Raw genomic sequence first — 21,473 nt, 5'->3', positions numbered from 1 at the left:
CTAAGACCTCACCTTTGCTTAAGGGCCTAGCATGTGCAGTTCTGCCTCTACAGAAATGGACCTCACCCATATAAAAAACAGCCGTTCACCAGAAACCTGCCAAAGTGAAAAACCACATATGGTTAGCACCGAATACAACATCCCTCGAGTTTAAAACCACCTGTTTTGACCCGTCCTCCCCAATTTTTACACATCTAGACCCAATGCTCCTGGTCCATGCACCATTAGGAGATTTGGGAGGGTTCAATAAATAGTATTCTTATTATGTAAAACAGTGATTCTCAGTCAGGGGTGATTATTTGCCCTCAGGAAACTTTTTTTGAGTTGGAGTCACTCCATCACTCACCGCCATCCCAGCGCCGACCTGCTGGGCTCCGCCGATCCTTCCGCCTCAGCCTTCCAAGTAACCAGAACTAGAGGCACACACTACCGTGCCCGGTTCTTTTTTTTTTTTTATTGTAGAGATGAGGTCTCATCAAGTTGCCCGGGTTGGCCTCGAACCCGTGGGCTCAGACAATCCACTAACCTCGGCCTCCCAAAGTGCTGGGTTTACAGGCTGAGTCACTGAGCCTGGCCAGGAGACATTTTTTTGTCACAACTGGAGGGGTGGGGTGTGGGAAGGAGAGAAGTGAGAATTCTACTTGCGTTTAGTGGGTAGAGGCCAGGGATGCTGCTAAACATCCTACAATGCACAGGACAGTCAAAACAACTGAGAATTATCCAGAGAAAAATGTCAATGGTGCCAATAGTGAGAAACACAGATTTAGAACATAGTACTTGTTGTAAACAAACTGCAGATAGAAGTGTAAGCAGATAGGAGTCATACTGTCATCGTAGCAGCTTGGAATCAGCCAGGATAGTAGTATTTACACCATCTTCACCATTAAGGACTAGATTAGGAGGCACAGTTCACCTGCAGGCAAATGGACTTCCTCTCACACCGAACCCCAAAGTAGACTCATCTATGTAGTCACAAACTAGGTACCTGTACACCTCCCCAAGGAAGTCAGCTTCTAAAAAATCCATAGCATGTCGGAGCTAAGAACATGTGTTCCCTGCAGGTAGCTAACTCTAGAAGAAAAAGAAAAACCAAAAAAGGGCTGGGCATGGCCATTAGCACCCCTCAGACAGTGAATACAGGGGTAGAAAGAAGTCAGTGTTACATTTAGCACTTTGGTGGACCAACTAGCACCATCCAGATCCAACCCACACTGGGGAGCTGGCGCAACCAGTCCCAACCCCCACCCATGGCTTGCACACGAAGGTTTGGACACCCCTATGACTACTTCATCCCTAACCAATCAGCAGTGCCTATTCCCTAGCCCTCCACCTGCCAAATTTCTTAAAACCCAAGTAGTATTTACTGGGGGATAGGTGGCAGATTTGAGAAATAAATATATCCCATCTTCCGCTTGACTGTATTGCGATTATTAAACTTTTTTTTTTTTTGAGTCGGAGTCTGTCATCCAGGCTGGAGTGCAATGGCACACTCACGGCCACCGCAGCATTGACCTGCTGGGCTCAGGCGATCCTTCCACCTCAGCCTTCCAAGTAGCTACCATGCCTGGCTTATTTTTTGATATATTGTAGAGGAGGTCTCACCAAGTTGCCCAAGCTGCTCTCGAACCAATGGGCTCAGGCAATCCTCTCGCCTCGGCCTCCCAAAGTGCTGGGATCACAGGCTTGAGCCAACGGTTCCAGCCAAATTCTTTCTTTACTGTAACAGCTGCTGTCTCAGTGAATCGGCTCTCTGTGCAGGGGGCTTAAGAACCTGGTCAGTGACATGCATATATTGCCTGTGTATTTCGTTTGTTTTTAATATGAGTTAACAGAATTTAAGTTCAGTAGAAAAATCATCAGTACAAAACAGCTTTAATTGAATTTTCCTAGTGTTGGTATAAAGTACATATACCATTTGCTTATAATATTAAATGCTCCTTGGGATCTGGATTATGTCTACTTTCTGTTATTAATATTTCTTCCTTATCCTCTCACTTTCACTTTTTTATATCAGACTTAAGGTTTGATCTTATTGGTCTTTTATGTTATTTATCAATAACATAAGTTTTTTAGCTTCCTACAGAAATGATTTTTGTTGTCTTTTTTCATTACTGTTTCTGCTTATTTAGAGGCATGTTGTGTGGTTCTTATCCTACTTTTTTAAAAATTGAAAACCTACTTGTTTTTTTCGTTTCAGGCAAAGTTCTAGCAGGCAACTGGGTTGTTTGAAGAAAGTGTTTTTTGTTTTGTTTTGAGTTAGAGTCTCATTCTGTCACCCAGGCTGGAGCGCAGTGGCACAATCACAGCTCACCACAACCTTGCCTTCCAGGGCTCAGGGGATCTTTCTGCCTCAGCAGATAATTGAATTTTTTTAAGTAATCATTTCAGGTTTTTTAAACATACTTGTTCAAATCAAAGTCATTTTTGTTTGGAACAATTTTTGTTTAAAAATCAAATGGTCATGTAAATGAAAAAGCAAATAGGCATAAAATGACAGGAAAGCAAGTACATAATACTATAATCTTTGTTCCACTGGCTATTACATTATAATAAATAAAGAGACAGTTAACCAAAAACATCTTTATTTTAGTCTTCAAAGAAGAATTCTTCTTCTTTTCCCAAGATAATCATGATTAATTTACAAAAAATGGGTGTATATTTTCAAAGCATTTCCCTTTAACGGAAAACTTAGCTTTATAGGATCAAAATATTAAAAAGGTAAAACAAACAAACAAAAAACTTTCATTATGCTGCCATCATAAGACAAAACAGACTCTAGCATAAGTCAGGGAAACCCATTCACACTTCGGGTCCTTCTCCTCCAGGAACCAGCTGCATAAGAGGAAAAACAGTTTATTATAACATCACCACCAACTCATCTAAAAACCCCTACTAAGTGCTCTTCATAGACCAAAGCCAACTTTGCTCCTCCCCTCTCCTCCCTCCACATTCCCATTTTCTCCAGATCATCAGTATCTGTTTATAATTCTCAACATCATCAGTTAACACTTAGTGTCTCAACAATGATTCCTGACAAAACAAAAGATTTTAAAAGCCCAAGCAAACTAATCTTTAGGCCCAATGTAACTCCAATAGGTCAGGGTTAGGGCCCTGACCACCAAAGAATTCCTTTCCCATCTTAAGCCATGAGCATTTAGGCAAGCAAAGTAGCATCATGAGTTAGTTCTGTAATCCCTGTCCCACAAAAATGAGCTAGCATCTAAATAAAACAGCCTTAATGTGTCTTACCATTGTTATATTATTTCCATTCAGCAAAATCTGATCTAATTTAGTAATCCTTCTTCCTTCTGGTGTGATTTCACTAAATGAATAGATAAAATATAGTCAGGATAAACTGTGGTAATCAAAGACAATTTTGAAAATACTTTTCCCCCATAAAAAGGTATTCTTATATATAAATTTATGTGAGGTCAGGCAATTATACTGACAACTTCCAGAGACAAAGGTTATCTACTGGGTAATGCGCATTCTTCATCAAAAACAACAGACAGGACCAACTGGCCTAAGATCCACATCCACTAAACTGCTCTTCATAAAAAGAAGCCAAAACTTGCCAGGGAGATCAAACACGAAATAAAAAATTTAGCAGCCTCATTCTTTTGCTTTCTTTTTTTTCTTTGAGTCGAGGTCTCACTCTGTTGCCTAGGCTGGAGTGCAGTAGCATGATCAGAACAATCATGGCTCGAGGCCACCTCAACCTCTTGGGCACAGGTGATCCTTCCACCTCAGCATCCCAAGTAACTGGGACTACAGGCATATGCCATCACACCTGGTTAATTTTTTTTTTTTTTTTTTTGTAGAGATGAAATGTTGCACAGATTGGTCTCAAACTTCTGGGCCCAAGTAATCCACCCACCTTGGCCTCCTAAAGTGCTGGAACTACAGGTGTACCTTCTTTAACACATCTATTACTATGGATTCCTAACCATTAAACTCAACTATACCAATTCAGTTTTGAAAACCAAGATACTAGTCACCATCTTTATAATTAATATAACTGAGCTATCATTTACGTTTTATGTTATACAGTTAAATGTTATTATAAGATCCTTATTTTGACCTGAACCCTAAGATTCCTGGCTGTTTTTAGTATCTTCTACCTTCAAGCTTTGTTTCCACTAATTTCCTAGCACTTAGTAATAATTACATTAAGGTAATAACTGTTTGATCCAATTTTGCAAGCAAGTAGATAAAATTTCTATCTTTAAGATAATTCTAATAGGTAATGTCTTCTCATAAATCACTATACCGACTCAGTAGTAAAACTGCTTTTAATTTAGAAGAAAGATAAGTAAGAAAAGTATGTCATGAAATAATAAATATAGCAAGGTCCAATTTTCATTAGAAAAACTTTTTTAAAAATTTAAAAAGCGGTTGAGTGTGGTGGCTCAAGTCTGTAATCCCAGCACTTTGAGAAGTTGAGGCAAGAGGATTGCCTGAGCTCAGGGGTTTGAGATCAGCCTGGGCAACTCGATGAGACCTCATCTCTACAATAAATCAAAAAATAAGCTGGGCATAATAGTGTGCACCTGTAGTTCCAGCTACTTGGAAGGCTGAGGTGGAAGATTACCTAAGCACCGCAGGTCCAGGCTGCAGTGGCCCTGAGTATGCCATTGCACTCCAACCTGGGCGACAGAGTGAGATTCTGACCCAAAAAAAAAAAAAAAGACTTAAAAAGAGATCCCCTCCCCCCCAACTCTGTAATTTTTAACACTACTCACAACTCAGTGACATCTTCCAGTACCATATCTGAAATTTGGTGTTAAGAAAATAAATATACCAATTGAATTTATCCCGGCTCCTGCTTTTGTTCAGTTTTAATCATCATGTTTAACACAATGGCACAAATTCAAAATTCTTGTTGTTAGGAACCTTACCTTCTTTCAGTACACATACCTCTTAAAACATAATCACATGCTCCCTGGGAATGAATTTATTTTTCTTACAATAATCAGAAATAAGCTGATTGTCTATAGTTCTTATGTTATTAAATACTTAAGAAAAACCTATACTACCACCATGACCTAGTAAAAGGATACTGACAAAGTCATCAAATCCTAGAAGAGTACCAACAATTTCCTTATCACTCTTCATCACGATGTGAATTCTTGATCCTATACATTTGTCTACGAGCTCTGTAGAGGGAAAAAGATTATTTTACCATTCATTATTTCAACAAATAATTAAGAGTGCCAGTAGGCACCTACTTGCATATGGTGAAAGAAAAAACAAGAAAAATATTCATCCAACAACTTTAGGTCTTATAATACAAATCTCTGTTCCATCATTACTTCTGTTTTCAAGCATTACATTCATTTTCTATTCTTTTAAGGGTTCCAATTACTCTACACAAGCACTATTTTACAGAGACGTTTTCCTTGATCTCCGCTCACCTCTTCTTTGCAGCAATTTTTTTTTTTTTTTTTTTTTGAGTCGTAGTCTCACTCTGTCGCCCAGGCTGGAGGGCAATGGCATGCTCACAGTCACCGCAGCCTCGACCTGCTGGGCTCATGTGATTCTTCCGTCTCAGCCCTCCAAGTAGCTGGAATCACAGGCATGCGCCACCATGCTCGGCTAACGGCAAGCAGACGAGGTTTCACCATGTTGCTCAGGCTAGTCTCGAAACTTTGAGCTCAGGCAATCATCTCGCCTCCGCCTCCCAAAATGCTGAGATTACAGGCTTGAGCCACCGCGCCTGGCGGTGTAGCAATTTATTACAACTGGTGGTGTTATATTTATTTGAGAATATATGATTACTTAGGGACACATACACAATCCCCGCCCCCTCCCTGACCCTAATCTCCATGAGAGCAGAGACCGTGGTGATTTTTGCTCATCACTGTATCCCCAATGGGCAGTGTTGGGTATATAACGAGCATTCCAAGAGTCTGTCGAATGAAGGAATGAAAAGTTTTCAATCATGCCACGTCCACAAACTCACTCACTCTTCACCAGCTATCACACATTAGAGGGGAGAGGCATAATTATAGTCACCAGAAACTCTTTCCTATCACTACTTCCCTCACCCAACGAATTCTATCTTCTGTACACTGTTGGCCGCCTGAACAACGCTTTAGACAACTTAGCATCACGCAGCATGAGGTCTCCTTGTCCAGGATTCTCTCCACTGGCTCGTGTGCTACTTGAAGGCAATGGCTGTGGCTTAAGTTTATTGTCGAGTAGTGCCAGGCATGGTGTCTGTCGGCTGTACAGACACGCTCAATAACTGCTTAGTGAATGAATGAATGGCAGCTAGTTTCCATTCCAGTCCGCGGTGCTATTCTCAAGCACATATATGACATGCATATATATTAACCAAGTGCATATATGACAAGGTCTATCTAATCCGGGGATTTTAAGTCCCAGGTTGAGGAGTGGGACTCCTGCCCACGACACTATAGAGGCGAGCTCACAACAAAGAAGACCGACAACGCACTCACTAAGTGTGGACCTTTTCCAGTGAGTGTTCGGTGAGTCAAAAGCCCCCGCCTCGAGGAACCCGACCACGTTAAAGAGCAGGGCGGCCTGCCGCCGCAGGGACTCGGAGCCGAGAGCCGAGCCGCGGAGGGAAATCATCCGATCCATACATTTCCCCACAGTCGGCCAGACGGTGTCTCGGTCTCAGCCCCTCAGCCTCCAACCGTAAGTTTCAGCCCCCAGTCCCCGCTCCCCACTGGACGACGATTACCTAGCGGTAGCAGCTGCGACGGGTTGGTAGTAGCGTTAGCCGCCATGGCTACGCCGGAAGTGGCCTGCGTCCATCGACCACCCGACGGCGACTTTGAAAGAGCGCGCTTCCGCTTTTTTTCGCAACCTAGGCAGGCTCGACCAATCTGCGGCCGAACGTGCGATCTGGTCGGTCCACGTGGATCGCGCCCAGGGACTTTTTTTTCCTGAGGTGGTGTGGTCCCTGGAAAAACTCCCCAGCCACTGAACATTCTGCCATCCCGACAGATACCCAGTCTGCCCTCGGGGCTTCGGAGAGGCATTAAGATATCTTGCCTCGTGAATAAATTCGTCTGATCCAAAAGGCTTTGCAAAATATGAAAACATTTGAATTCTTTTCTTTTCCCCCAGAAAATTGCATTTTGTCTCAAGCCGGTATCTTTCTTCAGTATAAATCAATTCGTGTTTCCTGCCATCGATTCATTGTGTTACAATTTTTGTTAAAACTATTCATTTTCTTAAATAATCTATTATTTCTTTTAAAAATTAAGTGGATTGAAAGCCCGCAGCTAGCATTTTAAAAAACGTTTTAATGAGGATTTAAAATAATTTTTATTTTAATTTTTTTACTACTTTGTTTAAGTCATCGTTCTTTTTATATCTAGTAATCTTATTTATTATGAGCTTTTTTTTTTTTTTTTTTTTTTTTTGAGTTGGAATCTCACTGTCACCCAGGCTGGAGTGCAATGGCACGCTCACGGCCAATGCAGCCTTGGCCTGCTGGGCGCAGGTGAGCCTTTCACCTCAGCCTTCCAGGTAGCTGGACCCACAGGCAAACGCTACCACGCACCGCTAATTTTTCTATTTACTGTAGAGACGAGGTCTCGCCATGTTGCACAGGCTGGTCTTGAACCCCTGGGCTCAGACAGTCCTCTTGCCTCCGCCTCCCAGAGTGCCGGGATTACAAATGTGAGCGACCACGCCCAGTTTATTATAGGCTTTTTAGTGCATTGTTTCTTTAACAGTTATTGTCTAACAGGCAACCAACAGATGTCACTCTACATTTTATGTTAATGTCATCACACTTGGTAAAACCATGGGTTTTTTTACTTCTGTTTTGAAAAGACTAGAAAGCAAACAAATTCTCTGCCCTACTCTATTTTAAATTTGTATCCTAGGTACTTAAAGCCGAACAGTCTAAACATGAGAGGCAACAAAGACTATCATTCATATAACAAATGGTTGCCAAACACCTATAATTCTTTCATTGAGCACGTGTATAGCAGCATACTATTTGACCAGCAGTTTGCTGTATATAAAACACTGTATAGAACAGAACAGATCTTCTGCCCTTGCAGGCGATTAAAGATGAATGGAGGAGAAAAATATAATGGAAACAATATCAAGAAATTTAACATTTAAAGCAAAAAAATTTCTTTTAGCATCAGGAGTCCCAGAGAACTCAACCCCGTTCTAAATTTCCAAGCGTGTCCTAGCATTGTTTGTGTTATATAAATATTGAGTATTTCCTATATTCAGGGGCATTTACAAATACACTGTATACTTCTAATCTTTACAACCATCCTTTGAGGCAGCTATGATGATGAAGTTCCTTGTACTCAGGAAAGTTAAATAATTTGCCCACGGGTCACACAGATAGCTTGGGAAGTTTCACAAAGGAATTGACAGGCGCCTAATCTCTCCAACAGGAGATGGATAGACAGCAAAGAGACAAGGGCAACATTCTAAGTAGCGGGAACGGGAACGCTGTGTGCAACTGACATGTGCCCACCTCCAAACTTCTCTGTACTTTCATTTAAATCTTACACACTTTCTCTAAGTTTGGCATTAAGTTTTCTCTTAATAACTCCAGTCATAAGTGATTTTACCTTGTTGCACGTTATGATGCTCCTGCCCCAAATCTTGGTAAAATCCTGCTTTTCCTTCAAGACCTTGTTCAAATATGACCACCATCTTTGACTCTTGCAGACTTGGTGGACTCTCTTATTGTCTGGCAGCAATATTAGTAGCTCTCAGAAAGTTTTCCGTGTATTTTCTTATAATTATCTCTCAACAGGTCTAACTCTCCTCAAAAGACTGATTTCTCAAAGCCAAGAATTTTGGAAAACAGTATTATATAGTGATTATATCTATTGGTTTTGAATTAAATGACTGATTCAAATTCCAGCTCTACCACAATTCCTTCCCATTATAATTCCTTCCAATTCTAATTATTTGACCATGGGTAAGTTATTTAAACTTTCTAAGTCTTAATTTACCCATTGGAAAAAAAATAGGGAAAATAGTATCTACTCATGAGATTATTATGAAGCTTAAATACAGTCATCCATGGAAAGTGGTTAGCATAGGACCTGGCACATAATAAGGCCTATTAAAGGTGAACCATTCTTACTTACCATTGTCTCCTAATACCTAACATGATGACCGGTTCAGAGTAGCTAACTGGTTTCACATTTATCTTATTTTTATAACCAGACTTAAGCCACTTTAAGGCAACAATTTCTTGTTTGATGCACTGTGCCTACCACATTCCCAGGCATACTGTGGGTCTGATGAATGTTTTTTTAATTGATTCTATTTCATTTACCCTTGTCGACATTCTCCTGGATCTTCATAAGATTCTAAATTCAAAGTAATGCCAAATATGTATGTGAAGCCCTTTTCCTTCCCTCGTTTTCCTTTTTTATCCCTATTCCTGTTTTATTTTTACCATGTCATACTGTGAGTATAATAGACCAAATTCAAGACATTATTGTTACTTGATAGAATTTTTAAAATCAGAAGAAATTACCTTAAGAAATTCATTCTTTAAGTTTTCCACTACAAGGACAGAATGAATGTCAGCAGCTTCCAATGCCACTAATGAAGAATAAAGAAAGTCTCTTTAGACTGAAAAGAAAGCTATGTATAGTTCAATTACCCGGTAGAGTTAATGGGGATTGCAGGAAGGGAGTGGTTTTATTTTATTATGTTCTTTCCTGAGGCAAGAGGCAAAAAAGGAACAACAGGCCAATTCCAGATGCAGAGTTCAATTATAATGAACTTTAAATATGGCATAGCTCTACATCTCAAGGATTTTTTCCTCCTTAGATATTCTTTAGAGCAGACAAAATAGAGTTTACAATTTATCATAAAATATATATAATTAAAAGAAACTCTTCAATATATTATGTGTATGGAGGGCATTTCTAATTTTTCCCCTGGAGTTAAATGTCATTATATAAACACAATCAAAAGTTTCCTTTCAAAATAATGTGTAGAGAAAGTATTCAATTATCTCAACTTAATTTTTCCAATCTTGCTAATCTTCTTCCAACACTTTTTAAAAACAAAGGAGAAATTGTATTCTTTTCCCAACAGACATTTGTCCTTTGGGACAATATCTTGTTACTTTATTCTACATTAATACAATTCATTTTAAACTATGAATGACAGGCGCAGTGGCACCCTGTAGTCCTAGCTAGTCAGAAGGCTGAAGTGGCAAGATCTGTTGAGCCCAGCAGTTCAAGACTAGCCTGGACAACATAGCAAGACTCCATATTCTAAACTGTTAAATGGACTAGTCTATATGTTTAGAGATGAAACAAATCCTTGAGATTCCCTTGCTTACTTTTCCCCCAGTTTTCCCTCATCTTCTTTATTTAGCATTATTTTCAATAATATCTATATCTTAAAACGTTTAGGCAACATAATAGTTATGAATAATTTAATCTTAGTTAAAAGCTCTAGGATGCAAAATGACACAGATTTTTATAAAACTGTTACTAGGTCTCCTGCACAATGAATTAAGCAACTGATGTTCACTGTAAGTAAAAAGTTGTGAGATGCCCTGTCATTACATTTTTTAAAAGGTGTTCAATTAGACTTTAATTTTAGCTATGTCAGTTTTGGAAAATATCAAGACAGGTTGTATCAAGAAAATAGTTAACACATCAAGCAGTTAACCTATCAAACAATTAACATATCAAGAAAACAGGTAACATGTTCTGTTTACAGGGAATATTATAATTTTACGCACTGTTTTGAGCCAATGTTAAGAATTTTGTAACATAGAAAATAAATACAACATCTTGAAAAAATGTCTACAGTATTTTTATTATATTTAAAAAGTTCTGAATCATGGAAACTAAATTTGATTAGCAAGCCTGCTGTTTTTCTCAGCTGTGTTAATATTAGAATGGAGTTCTTTATATTTCAAGACCAGAAGTAGAAAATATCAAATGTCAAGGCTGTCTAAAATAAGGGATGCACAACTAGAACTAGTAATGGTAAACCTCACACCTAGTTTTTGTAGTAATCTCAAATTCTATTTGTAGCAGGCACTTGTCCTTTAGTTTATTCCAAAACTTTCATGTATAAGATTCTTTACCGGGCTCGGTGGCTCAGCCTGTAATCCCGCACTTTGGTAGGCTGAGGTGAGTGGATTGCCTGAGCCCGCGTGTTCGAGACCCTCCTGGGCAGCGAGACCTCATCTCTACAATAAATCAAAAAATCAGCAGGGCGTGGTCGCGCGGGCCTGTAATTCCGGCTACTCAGAAGGCTGAGAAGGAAGGATAGCCGGAGCCCAGCAGGTCGAGGCTGCGGTGGCCGGGAGCGGCCACTGCACTCCAGCCTGGGCGAAAGAGTGAGACTTCAACTCAAAAAAAAAAACAAAAAAACAACTCTTTAAATCTGTTAGCATTTCAATTATTCACTTTAGACCGACATGAGATTCACTGCTTTTTTAAAAACGACCATGATACAATCATTAAGGAATAATCCTGGTGACAACAGATCCCATCTATTTTGTGCTGACCAGCGAACTAACCTACCCCAAAATGGAATGAAAATAATATTATTTTTAAAATTACAGAACTGAGGCCAGGTGCAGTGGTTCACACCTATAATCCCAGCACTTTGGGAGATTGAGGTGAGAGGATTGCCTGAGCTCACGTGTTAGAGACCAGCCTGGGCAACTTAATGAGCCCTCATCCTACAATAAAAAAAAATCAAAAAATTAGTTGAGCGTGGTGGCGCATGCCTGTAGTTCCAGCTACTTGGAAGGCTGAGGCAGAAGGATCGCCTGAGCCCAGCAGGTCGAGGTTGCGGTGGCCGTGAGTGTGCTGCTGCACTCCAGCCTGGGCGATAGAGTAAGACTCCAACTCAAAAAATTAAATTAAATTAAATTAAAATTACGGGGCTAGAATAATTATGTTACAGTTCTCCATGTAAACTTTTTTTTTATTGTCGAGGATATTCTGCTTCAGGTCTTATATTGCTTCCAAACTCCTGCATATAACATTTAAATGAGGGGGGAAACCCCTAAAACGACACAATAGAGAAATCTAGGGTAAGCAAATAATTTAAAGGTTGAACCCACGATATATCTCATCAGTATGCCCCCATGTTACTAAATATTTAAGAGTAAGGACAGAGAGATCCTAGGCCACAGAGGCGAAGAAAAGGAAGGAACTAGACACTCGGAGAATGAACAAAAAAGACGTGAAAAAAGGCAACTGAGAAAAGAGGAAAAGGGCGAAGATTTTAAGAAGGAAGAGAAGGCAAAGGAGGTGAAATTGGCTTAAGGGTGAACCCAGGGAAGAAGCAGGTGTACTGGGCAGTGCCGCCAGGCCAGTCCCGCCCCGCAGGCCAGCCCCCGTCCCGTCGACCCCGCCCCCGCCCTACCCCTCTCCGTCTGATCCCGCCCCGTCCTGCCCCTCCCGCCCAGTCTCCGTCCCCTTCCCGGCGACCTCGCTTCCTTTAGCCACGCCCACTTCCCCAGGCTCCACCTCCAGTCCCTCAGGCCCCGCCCCGTCAGGTCCCTCCCGGCCCTGCCGGGTCCCGCCTAGCCGCCGGCTGCCGCCGCGTCAGGTGACAGCCCGGAAGCTGCGGAAGCGGATGAGGGAAGGGCAGCCGCGGCCCTGGGGGTGGCGGGAGCTGCAGGAGCCGCTCTGCCTCCAGGGGCTCTCCGCGCGGCCCTCATGCGCCGTCCTCGCTGACATCTAAGTCCGCCGCTCTCCGCCCTCCGGGGACCGTGGGGTCGCCAGGCCCGCCGCCCTCGCGGTCGAAGTCGTCGTGCGGGCCTGCGGCGGCCACCCATGGAGAAGGCCGGGCGGGGCAGCGATGGCGCCCCCCGGGTTCCCGTTCTGCACATCGTGGTGGTCGGCTTTCACCATAAAAAGGGCTGCCAGGTGAGGAAGGGGCCCGAGCTGGCCCCTGGCCGCTCGGGCGTTCGTCGCGCCCGGCGCCCACTGCCCTCCCACTCGGCTCAGCTCGCGTAGTGCCTGGTCCTTCCTACAGCGCCCACGACCCTTCGCCGCTGAACTTGACTCTCCAGCTTGTTGCCCCTTGAAGCTCAGCCCCCACAGCCCCTTTCTTCTGCCCCCGAAAATTGCTTTACGAACGGTGGAAGAGCTAGGTGGTATGTGCACGTTGTCGGTTAAGTTCCCCTTTGGTGGAATGGGAGGAAGGTATCGAGGATCGGCCCCAGTCTCTTCCCCATCCATCACCGTCTCCACTGAGTTTCTGGTTATGATGAGAGCGCTTGGACTCTGTTTTCAAGGTAATGAGCTCAGTGGGTTTGCCACAAATGCCTCAGGTATGTTGAAGCACATGCAAGCGCCGGAAGAAAACCCAACTTCCTTTGTTTATCTGATGGAAGCCTTAGAATCTGTCGAGTTAGGCTTGTCCATTGACCCTGCCCTCCCCGCTTCCCATTGGGCCTCAGTTTTGCTATTTGATCTTGTCCAGATCTTGCCTTTTGGTGAGAAATTAATCTCTCCAGATCAATTGCAATAAAATAAAATGTATTTACCAAGCAAAATGTGCAAATAGAAAGACATTTTTCAGCAGCTTGACTGAATCTCTAACTCACCATGTGAGATGGAACATTTGCTATCTACGTATTGAGGGCAAGAGAATAAAATAGAAACGAGATTATTTAATGTGCAAGCAAACACTGGAAGGCAATGATGTCATAATGTGCTAGTGAACAGTACATTGATATGCTTTTTGGAAGTATTAAAATATTGATTTCCACCACTAGGTAATGAAGTATCTGGTTTCTTGAATTTCACAAAAAATGCAGAATTTCACAGAACATTGTAGAGGACTTATTGGCAAAAATTAAGTTCCCTAGGGGATGATAACAGAAAAGCGATGAAGGGAGTGAAAAGATGTTTGTGTTTGTATGTGTTTTAAAGACTGCTTAACTTAAAATATCATATGCCTCTTCTCTCAGAAATGGTATATGCTAAACACCAAAGAGAAAATAACATTATTTCAGTATGGTACTAAAAGAATTCCAGCAAGCAGTAGAATGTAAGTTTTTAAAACATAGCCCCATAAAGAGAATAGGTGTTTGAGACTGTGCCATGTCATGCAAATGTAGATTCATCATCATTCGATTTTTATTACTTTAAAAGTCACATGGTTGGCCATACTGGTCACTTTATAACTTTCTTTGGGTATGGGTGAGGTAATTGAATCTTGGAAGTGGTAAAACAATCTAGTTGAGGTGATACTGCAACACAGTCCTGGAGTCACACCTAGAATTGCTTCTGGCGCCATATGTGTTCATTTTGCTGTGGCATTTTCGGAGTCTTTCCAGGTAAACTAAGAGATGAAAGCCCACTTTAGAACCAAAATGAATCGAGCTTTGAAGAAGGAAGAAGAAAGTATTTTGGTAGGAGACAGAATAAAGTTTCCTAATGCTGTATCTGAAGTCGATTGTTTTCTACTCACTTTATTGGTGAAAATAATATTATCTATATTTCTAAAAAGGAAAAATTATGAGACAAAATGCAATGCTGCTTAGAGATGAAAGAAAACTGAACAACAGGTTGTAAGATGAAAGAGGCACTTTGTACTGAAGAAGCACCCAGGGTGCTGTGGTTTCTCTAGATTTGTGTGGCTTTTGTTTCTACCCTGTGGTAAAGGTGACTGGTTTTGTAAAATGAACACTGTGCTGGGTATCAGGAGACCTTGATGACATCTTGGCACACAGCTCCCATGACATCCAGCAATTCCAGATTGCTAAATTTTTCCTTACCTCAGTTTCCTCTGCCAGATTCTTCATAAGAATTTAAATGTGTCAAGGATCCTTAGAGATTATCCATTCCAACTCCCTCCGATTTCCAGAGGAGTAAACTGAAGGCTTGGAGGTTAAGTGACGTGGGCTTACTTGCATAGCCAGTTGAGTGCTAACATTGAAACTCAGACGTTCTTAGTTGTCATTACTCTCTCATACATAATGTTTCTCATTTTAACCATTGGGAATTGTACAATTTAGTGCCATTAGGTACATTAAAAATGTAGTATTACATTATCACTGTTTATACACAAAACTTTTTCATCATTCCCAGTGAAAACTCTATACCCATTAAACAATATACATCTTCTTTTTCTAGCACTTTTAGGTTGTAAGCTCTTAGTAGAAAAAATGCATGCCTTGGCGGGAAATGGTGGCTTGAGCCTATAATCCTAGCTACTTGGGAGGCTAAGGCTGTAGAATCACTTGAGCCCAAGGAGTGCCAGGCTGCAGTGAGCTATGATCGCACAACTACATTCCAGCCCGGCTGACAGAGCGAAACCCCATCACTAAAGAAAAGAAAAAATACATGCCTTGTTTGCTGTTGTTTTTTGTAATCGGAATGGTGCCTCACAGAGACAATGGCATTTTTTTTTCTTTTTCTTTTTTTTTTTTTTGGAGTCATAGTCTCACTCTGTCGCCCAGGCTGGAGTGCAGTGGCACGCTCACGGCCACCACAGCTTTGACCTGCTGGACTCAGGCGATCCTTCTACCTCAGGCTTCCAAGTAGCTTGAACTACAGGCATGCACCATCACACCCAGCTAATTTTTCTTGATTTATTGTAGAGATGAAGTCTCACCAAGTTGCCCAGGCTGGTCTTGAACCCCTGGACTCAGGCAGTCCTCTCACCTCAGCCTCCCAAAGTGCTGGGATTATAGGCGTGAGCCACCGTGCCTGGCTGGCATTTTTTTGAAAAATAAATATACTTGTTGAATGTGGGTTACTGATAGAATGGAAGAAAATGCAAAGGGTTCTGAAACAGTGTAATTAATAAAAGATGAGAAACTCAGTATGGGTTGTGTTTTCTCAGGTACTCAAAATGACTTGTTTTATTATTACAGCTTTTAAAAATTACACTTACCTCTTGCAATGTAGCAGAAAATGCAGCACTAAGAACCTGGTTTTGCAAATCAAACTTAGAATGTACTATAGCTAGTCAAAGGCAAAATGCACAGTGAATATTAAAAGAAGTGATTTTAGATTGCTCTATTGAATATTCTGTAGCTTTTGCAAGAGTCAAACATATAATTTCAATGGAACTATTACTATTTCTCAGAAAAAAATGTTGGCTCATTATTAATTATCTGTCAGTTTTCTATTGTTCCTTTAGTGGAGGTTGGTTAAATAGATGACACTATGATTTCTGGAATCTAAAGAGAGTTACAGCTGGGTGAGTGGATCACCTGAAAACTTTCATTGGAAACCCTCTGTGGTACTAGCCATGTTCTCTTGAGGGGATGCTAACATAGCCAGTCCACTCAGAAAACAGCAAGTAAATGAGTCACTTACATTGGATTAGTTGATTAAATTGAGAGGTCAATTCAGTAAAAAATAATAAAACTTACTGGAGACATAATTTGTATAAGTTCATGGTAGCTCATCTAGCAGGATGTTCAGTGATGAATGCATGATAGTATTGGAAACAATGGAAAAATAATTTATTCAAATACATCTTTTTCATTTTTGACTGCCCTACTTTTTCCCTAGTTAGTCTTAGTTTTTATAAAATATTAACAACACTGCCTTTTGCCAGGTAGAAAGAATTATAAAAGCAAATATACTCAAATTTCCTATATGTTATATTAGTTCTTAAAGGATGTTCCTCTGCAAATCTGTGTTGTCTTAGATGCCCTACAACTCTGCTCTCTTTTAACTTAATTTTTCTTTTATTGCTGGCAAACTGTGATCTCTGCTTTCTTAACCTTTCAAAATCTAGATACATTTAATTTTTGGAAAGTATGTGTATTAAATGCTTAAGTCTTAAAACAGAATGGCTGGTCTAGAGACTTCTTTGAAGAATGGCTGGTGTTTTTAAAAGGCTTTAATTCTAAGTATATAAGAGTTGCTCCAGTATGGATTAATTAGCTACCCTCATTCTCCATTTTAAGATTTTGCTTCCGTGTATAAAGAATTAAATGTGTATGGCTTATTGAATTGTTACTCTGACATGGTTTTTAACTTGTGCGAGAGTACTTAGTTTGCTCTTTCAAGTATTCAGAATTGCTGTGAGTCATGTTGATCATCACTTCTTTCCATGGACTCAGATTACTCATAGGGAGATTTCCATACTTGGTTATAATTTGTAACTTTTAGATTCAAGTGAACTAAAGTACAACCTGTGTTTAAAAGTAACGCCTTTCAGCGTCTGCTTGGTTAAGAGTGATAACTTACCTATGGTTTCACATGGACCGCAAAGTGAAAACCATCTTCTAATACTGCTGTGTTGAAGACCCGAAAACTGAGCTTGTGAAACATGTTGGTTCATCTTATTTCCTGCACATTTTCCACCTTTGAAGTCTTCAAATGTCTTTTAAATTGAAAAGTCCTTCATTTATTAAAATGAACACCTTTTTTTTCACTTTTATTTTATTTTATTTTATTTTATTTTATTTTAAAATGAACATCTTTTTTTTCACTTTTATTTTGGTAACTGTGGGATTGAAATCTTCTGCAGATAACATGTTAGCTTCTAGAGGTTATTTTTCTCGTTTGTATGCTTAACATTTAGAACATTTTAAGTAAAGTACTACCATTGACATTTAAAATAGTTTTGAAATATTTACTCATTTCAATTCTTTGTTCCTGAATTCTTTTAAAATTTAGCATTTAACAAAGGACTCTTCTTCCTTTGAAACTCTGACATGAAATCGTTTATGGACACCTCTATGCTAAATTGACTTGTTGTGGATTGTGTATTTCAGAGTTTTGTTTGTTCCAATACATAAACTGTATTTGTCATATTAGCATAATTTTTTTGCTAAGTAATATAATCTAATGTATATCAGATGAACTCTTTGGTTCTTTCATAAATAGACTGGAGCATTTTAAAACACTCAACAGGAAATAGTTATCTTCCAAAGTGATGCTATTAAAAATTGGAATAATTGCTTGATTTTTTACTAGATTTCTGATAGTTTATTGTTTTTTATGCCTAGCTAGCAGTTTTAAGTCTTAAATAAGCTGAATTTACTAGACTGTTTTTTTTTGTTTTTGTTTTTGTTTTGAGTTGGAGTCTCACTCTGTCGCCCAGACTGGAGTGCAGTGGCCACTCCTGGCCACCGCAGCCTCGACCTGCTGGGCTCCGGCGATCCTTCCGCTTCAGCCTTCCAAGAAGCCGGAATTATAGGCATGCGCTACCACGCCCAGCTGATTTTTTTTTATTTATTGTAGAGATGAGGTCTCGCTGCCCAGGCGGGTCTCAAACCCACGGACTCAGGCAATCCACTCACCTCAGCCTCCCAAAGGCACGGGATTACAGGCTGAGCCACCGAACCTGGCTCAGACTGTATTTTTTTAAAAAGCAGAATTGTAAAAGAACTAGCACTAATGTTAACATCAGTTCCACCAGTGAATAAAGCAACCAGCAGCAGTGAAAAAGAGAGCAGCAGATTTTCCTGTTGGTCTGGATGGACTGGTCATTCCCATGGGTATCAGAGTGTTACATCGAAAATTCAGGGATGGGTTGAGATTGGGGAGTTAGTTTATGTTGGAGTGATACAGCTGTATTCAAGCCCTGACTGATGCAGGTTTTGGTGACAGATGACTCACAAGCCTGTTGTTTGGGTACCTGCTATTAATGGAATTCTGTGGTGACAGTAATGAAACATTCAGGAGGTTTTGTTTGATTCTTGGAGTAAATTGTTTTGGGGAACAGAAAGAAGAAAACTGGAGGTTTAGCAGTTATAGAGTAACATTCTAAGATTATTTTTAACTATTAGTTTTAGGGCAACTTTATTTTGAAACAAAATTACATTTCCTGGTCCTTCCCGGCACTTTTGTTAATGTAAAGATTTTGGTGGAGGTTCTTTCCTGATTTTGGCCATATTTTTTGTATATGCTGAAATTATGAAAACCTCTGACTTGGCAAACAATTAACACATAACAGTGTAATAGTTTTAATTCAGGTTTTGTCATCAAAGCTAAGCAGAGTCGGTGTCTGTCAACTTGTGTAATAATAGATATTTACAAATATCAGGAAGATTCCTTTGTCCTCTTCTAATTCCTCCCAGCTAGATAGAATGTGCCTAATTTTCTTTCTTTGGCGTAAGCCTTTGATCCCTAGTAAAATACTTATACACCATGGGTAACCTTCTCCTTTATGTTATTAATGTGATTCAGATCCTTGGCTGAACATAGATTTTTCTAAAGGGAAGCCATCAGAAGGGCTCTGGTCTACTAGGGACAGACAAAAAGAAGATGAAGACATATAAGGAGAGGAGTCTACTTAGCTACTTAATAATTTTGAATCAGCCTGGTCCTATTATATTTGGTTAAGATGCCATCAGATTAAGAACTCAGGTTCTTCCTAGGATATTTTTAGAGGATGTAATCTAAATTGCTATTTTGGCAATTTTTAAATAATATTCTTTCTATTTTTGAAAATGACATAATCAGAAATAATATGTCACAGAAAAGTAAAAAAATATAGAGAAGTAAAAAAGAAGAAAAATAACAAATTTCTGTATCCTAGACAGATCTGACCTTTAATGCCTTAATAAATAACCCTCCAGTTTTTTTTCTATGAATATATTTAACTTCTTCCAAAAATGTATCATACTGTAATCAAGTCTTATGGCCTGCTTTTGTCTTATAACAATATATCATTAATATTTTTCATAAATGATAGTGAATTATGTTTTTAAATTGCTAAGTAGTATTTGTCCTATAAAAATGCTGTTATTTTGTTAACTCATGCCCTTTTTAGATAGCATTCCAGTTTTTTACTATTTAGTATAGTGCTGCAAAAAATAATCTTGTGGCTAAATATTTGCACCTTTTTTGTAAGTATAAAGACTTCATTTTAGCCATTTTTTAAATGGAGATTTTATTAAAGTGGATTTTGAAACAGAACTTACTGAATACAATTTAAGTTGATCTGAGTGACTATCTTCAGAGCAAATGTCATTCACTTGCTGTACTGTGGCTGTCTCAGTTTGACATAGAATGATATGCATATGCCTTTGACTTCACTGGGCTTTTGATAGCCAGGCAGACAGAGAGATGACAAAGATGTTTCAGCCATTATTTCTCAATGTCAACACTATACATCATGGTGGTATTGTTTACAGCTTCCTCTTTCTCATCTGTTGCTTTTCTTCCATGGATTGGGAGACTGCATCTACTGAATCTGTTATGTGAAATAAAGTGACTCAGTGATGGGTTTTGAAAAGAAAAACGAAAACCTTCTTGGTATACTGTCAGGAGCTTTATAATAGCTGGTTAGGCTAATAGATGCTTTTCTAACTTGTTTCTGGTTCTTGGCAGTATTATAGGTAATTAAATTGTCAGAAGTCTGACTTCTGAATAAACTCTGTATTGGTATTCATTTAGGTTTGAAATATGGCCCTTTGCACTTTTTCTTCACACCACTGTGCTCATTGTCACAAGGTATCCTATGTGTTCATATATATGAAATGACTGCAAGGTTATTAATGAAATCTGGTCTACCCCATGGCCTTTACTGGTTATTATAGGAATATGGGTGCAACGTGGTAGCTCATGCCTATAATCTCACCACTTTGGGAGGCTGAGGTAAGAGGATTGCTTGAAGCCAGAAGTTCAAGACCAACCTGGGCAACATAGTGAGACCATGTCTCTACCAAAAATAAAAACAAAAAATAGTAATACTTTTTTTTCTTTTCAAAAAGCAATGTGTTAGGCTCCTTTTGGTGGATATGGTACACCCCCAGAAATTGTAATATATTTGTTTGCCACATGAAAGTTCAATATAGTATTGAAATTTAAAAAATTGAAATGTTACAAATAAATGGATATATAAAAGAGTGCTAGGGTAAAGTTTATTAAAATTAAAATTCAATTAAATACATTTATTTAATTAACTACATCAATTGGTTTAAATCATTTGTTAGGAAATTTCTAATTTTTTTTTTTCTTGTAAGAAGAATGGTTGTAGCTTTGATGTTATTTTTTTTAATATCTTTTCAAGAACCTGGAGTTGAGCTGGGCGTGGTGGCTCACTCCTGTAATCCCAGCACTTTGGGAGGCTGAGGTGAGAGGATTGCCTGAGCCCAGGGGTTCAGGACCAACCTGGGCAACTTGGTAAGGCCTCGTCTTTACAACAAATCAAAAATTAGCTGAACGTGGTGGTGTGTGCCTGTAGTTTCAGCTACTTGGAAGGCTGAGGTGGAAGGATCACTTGAGCCCAGCAGGTCCAGGCTGGGGTTGGCCATGAGTGTGCCACTGCACTCCAGCCTGGGCGACAGAGTGAGACTCTGACTCAAAAAAAAAAAAAAAGAACCTGGAGATAAATAATGTTCCATCCCACCTTATGTTCTGTACAAATCATTGTCTTCTCTAGTAGAGGAATTTTATATGCAGTATTTATTTACACTTTTGACTCTAATAAGTAAGTTCTCTTTTACTTCTTTTACCTTTTCTCTCTATTTGGTCAACAGCAAAGTATATATGGGAATCAGAAGGCCTGAGTTTTAGTTGGGACCTAATGGTTATTAGGTG

The 21,473-nt window shown here is 39.8% G+C and overlaps 2 protein-coding genes across 6 annotated transcripts in view; one reads left to right on the top strand and one right to left on the bottom strand.

Moving 5' to 3' along the window:
- Positions 1-2,565: 2,565 nt before the first annotated feature.
- Positions 2,566-6,787, bottom strand: LSM5 (LSM5 homolog, U6 small nuclear RNA and mRNA degradation associated). 2 transcript variants are annotated; one of them, XM_008056955.1, is made up of 5 exons: positions 6,710-6,787; positions 5,061-5,156; positions 4,743-4,770; positions 3,250-3,322; positions 2,566-2,832 (listed from the first exon to the last, which is right to left on the bottom strand). In XM_008056955.1, exons 1-5 carry the CDS (start codon positions 6,753-6,755, stop codon positions 2,800-2,802), a joined length of 276 nt encoding a protein of 91 aa, XP_008055146.1. In that variant the 5' UTR covers positions 6,756-6,787; the 3' UTR covers positions 2,566-2,799. The 2 variants fall into 2 exon arrangements, with proteins under 2 accessions (XP_008055146.1, XP_008055153.1); XM_008056962.1 differs by lacking the exon at positions 6,710-6,787 and adding an exon at positions 5,415-5,424.
- Positions 6,788-12,553: 5,766 nt separating this feature from the next.
- The window catches only part of AVL9 (AVL9 cell migration associated), a 73,559-nt gene continuing 64,639 nt past the window's right edge, over positions 12,554-21,473 (top strand). For all 4 annotated transcript variants that reach the window (XR_002481906.1, XM_008056934.1, XM_021711771.1 and 1 more), the window contains exon 1: positions 12,554-12,878. Coding sequence is in view for 3 of the 4 variants with exons in the window: in XM_008056934.1 (XP_008055125.1) it covers positions 12,786-12,878 (93 nt within the window). In the remaining variant the exon portion in view is untranslated. The remainder of the gene's footprint in view (positions 12,879-21,473) is intronic.

The sequence above is a fragment of the Carlito syrichta genome, unplaced genomic scaffold (genome assembly GCF_000164805.1).
Source record: "Carlito syrichta isolate Samal-C Ts95f unplaced genomic scaffold, Tarsius_syrichta-2.0.1 Scaffold85561, whole genome shotgun sequence".
NCBI lineage: Eukaryota > Metazoa > Chordata > Mammalia > Primates > Tarsiidae > Carlito > Carlito syrichta.
This window is presented reverse-complemented; position numbering and strand designations above follow the sequence as displayed.

Coding starts and splice junctions, on each gene's coding strand:
- LSM5 (XM_008056955.1), bottom strand. CDS start 6,755: ATGGCGGCTAACGCTACTACCAACCCGTCGCAGCTGCTACCGCTAG. Junction 5,157..6,709: donor GTCGCAGCTGCTACCGCTAG/GTAATCGTCGTC, acceptor TTCCCTCTACAG/AGCTCGTAGACAAATGTATA. Junction 4,771..5,060: donor AGGATTTGATGACTTTGTCA/GTATCCTTTTAC, acceptor ACCAAATTTCAG/ATATGGTACTGGAAGATGTC.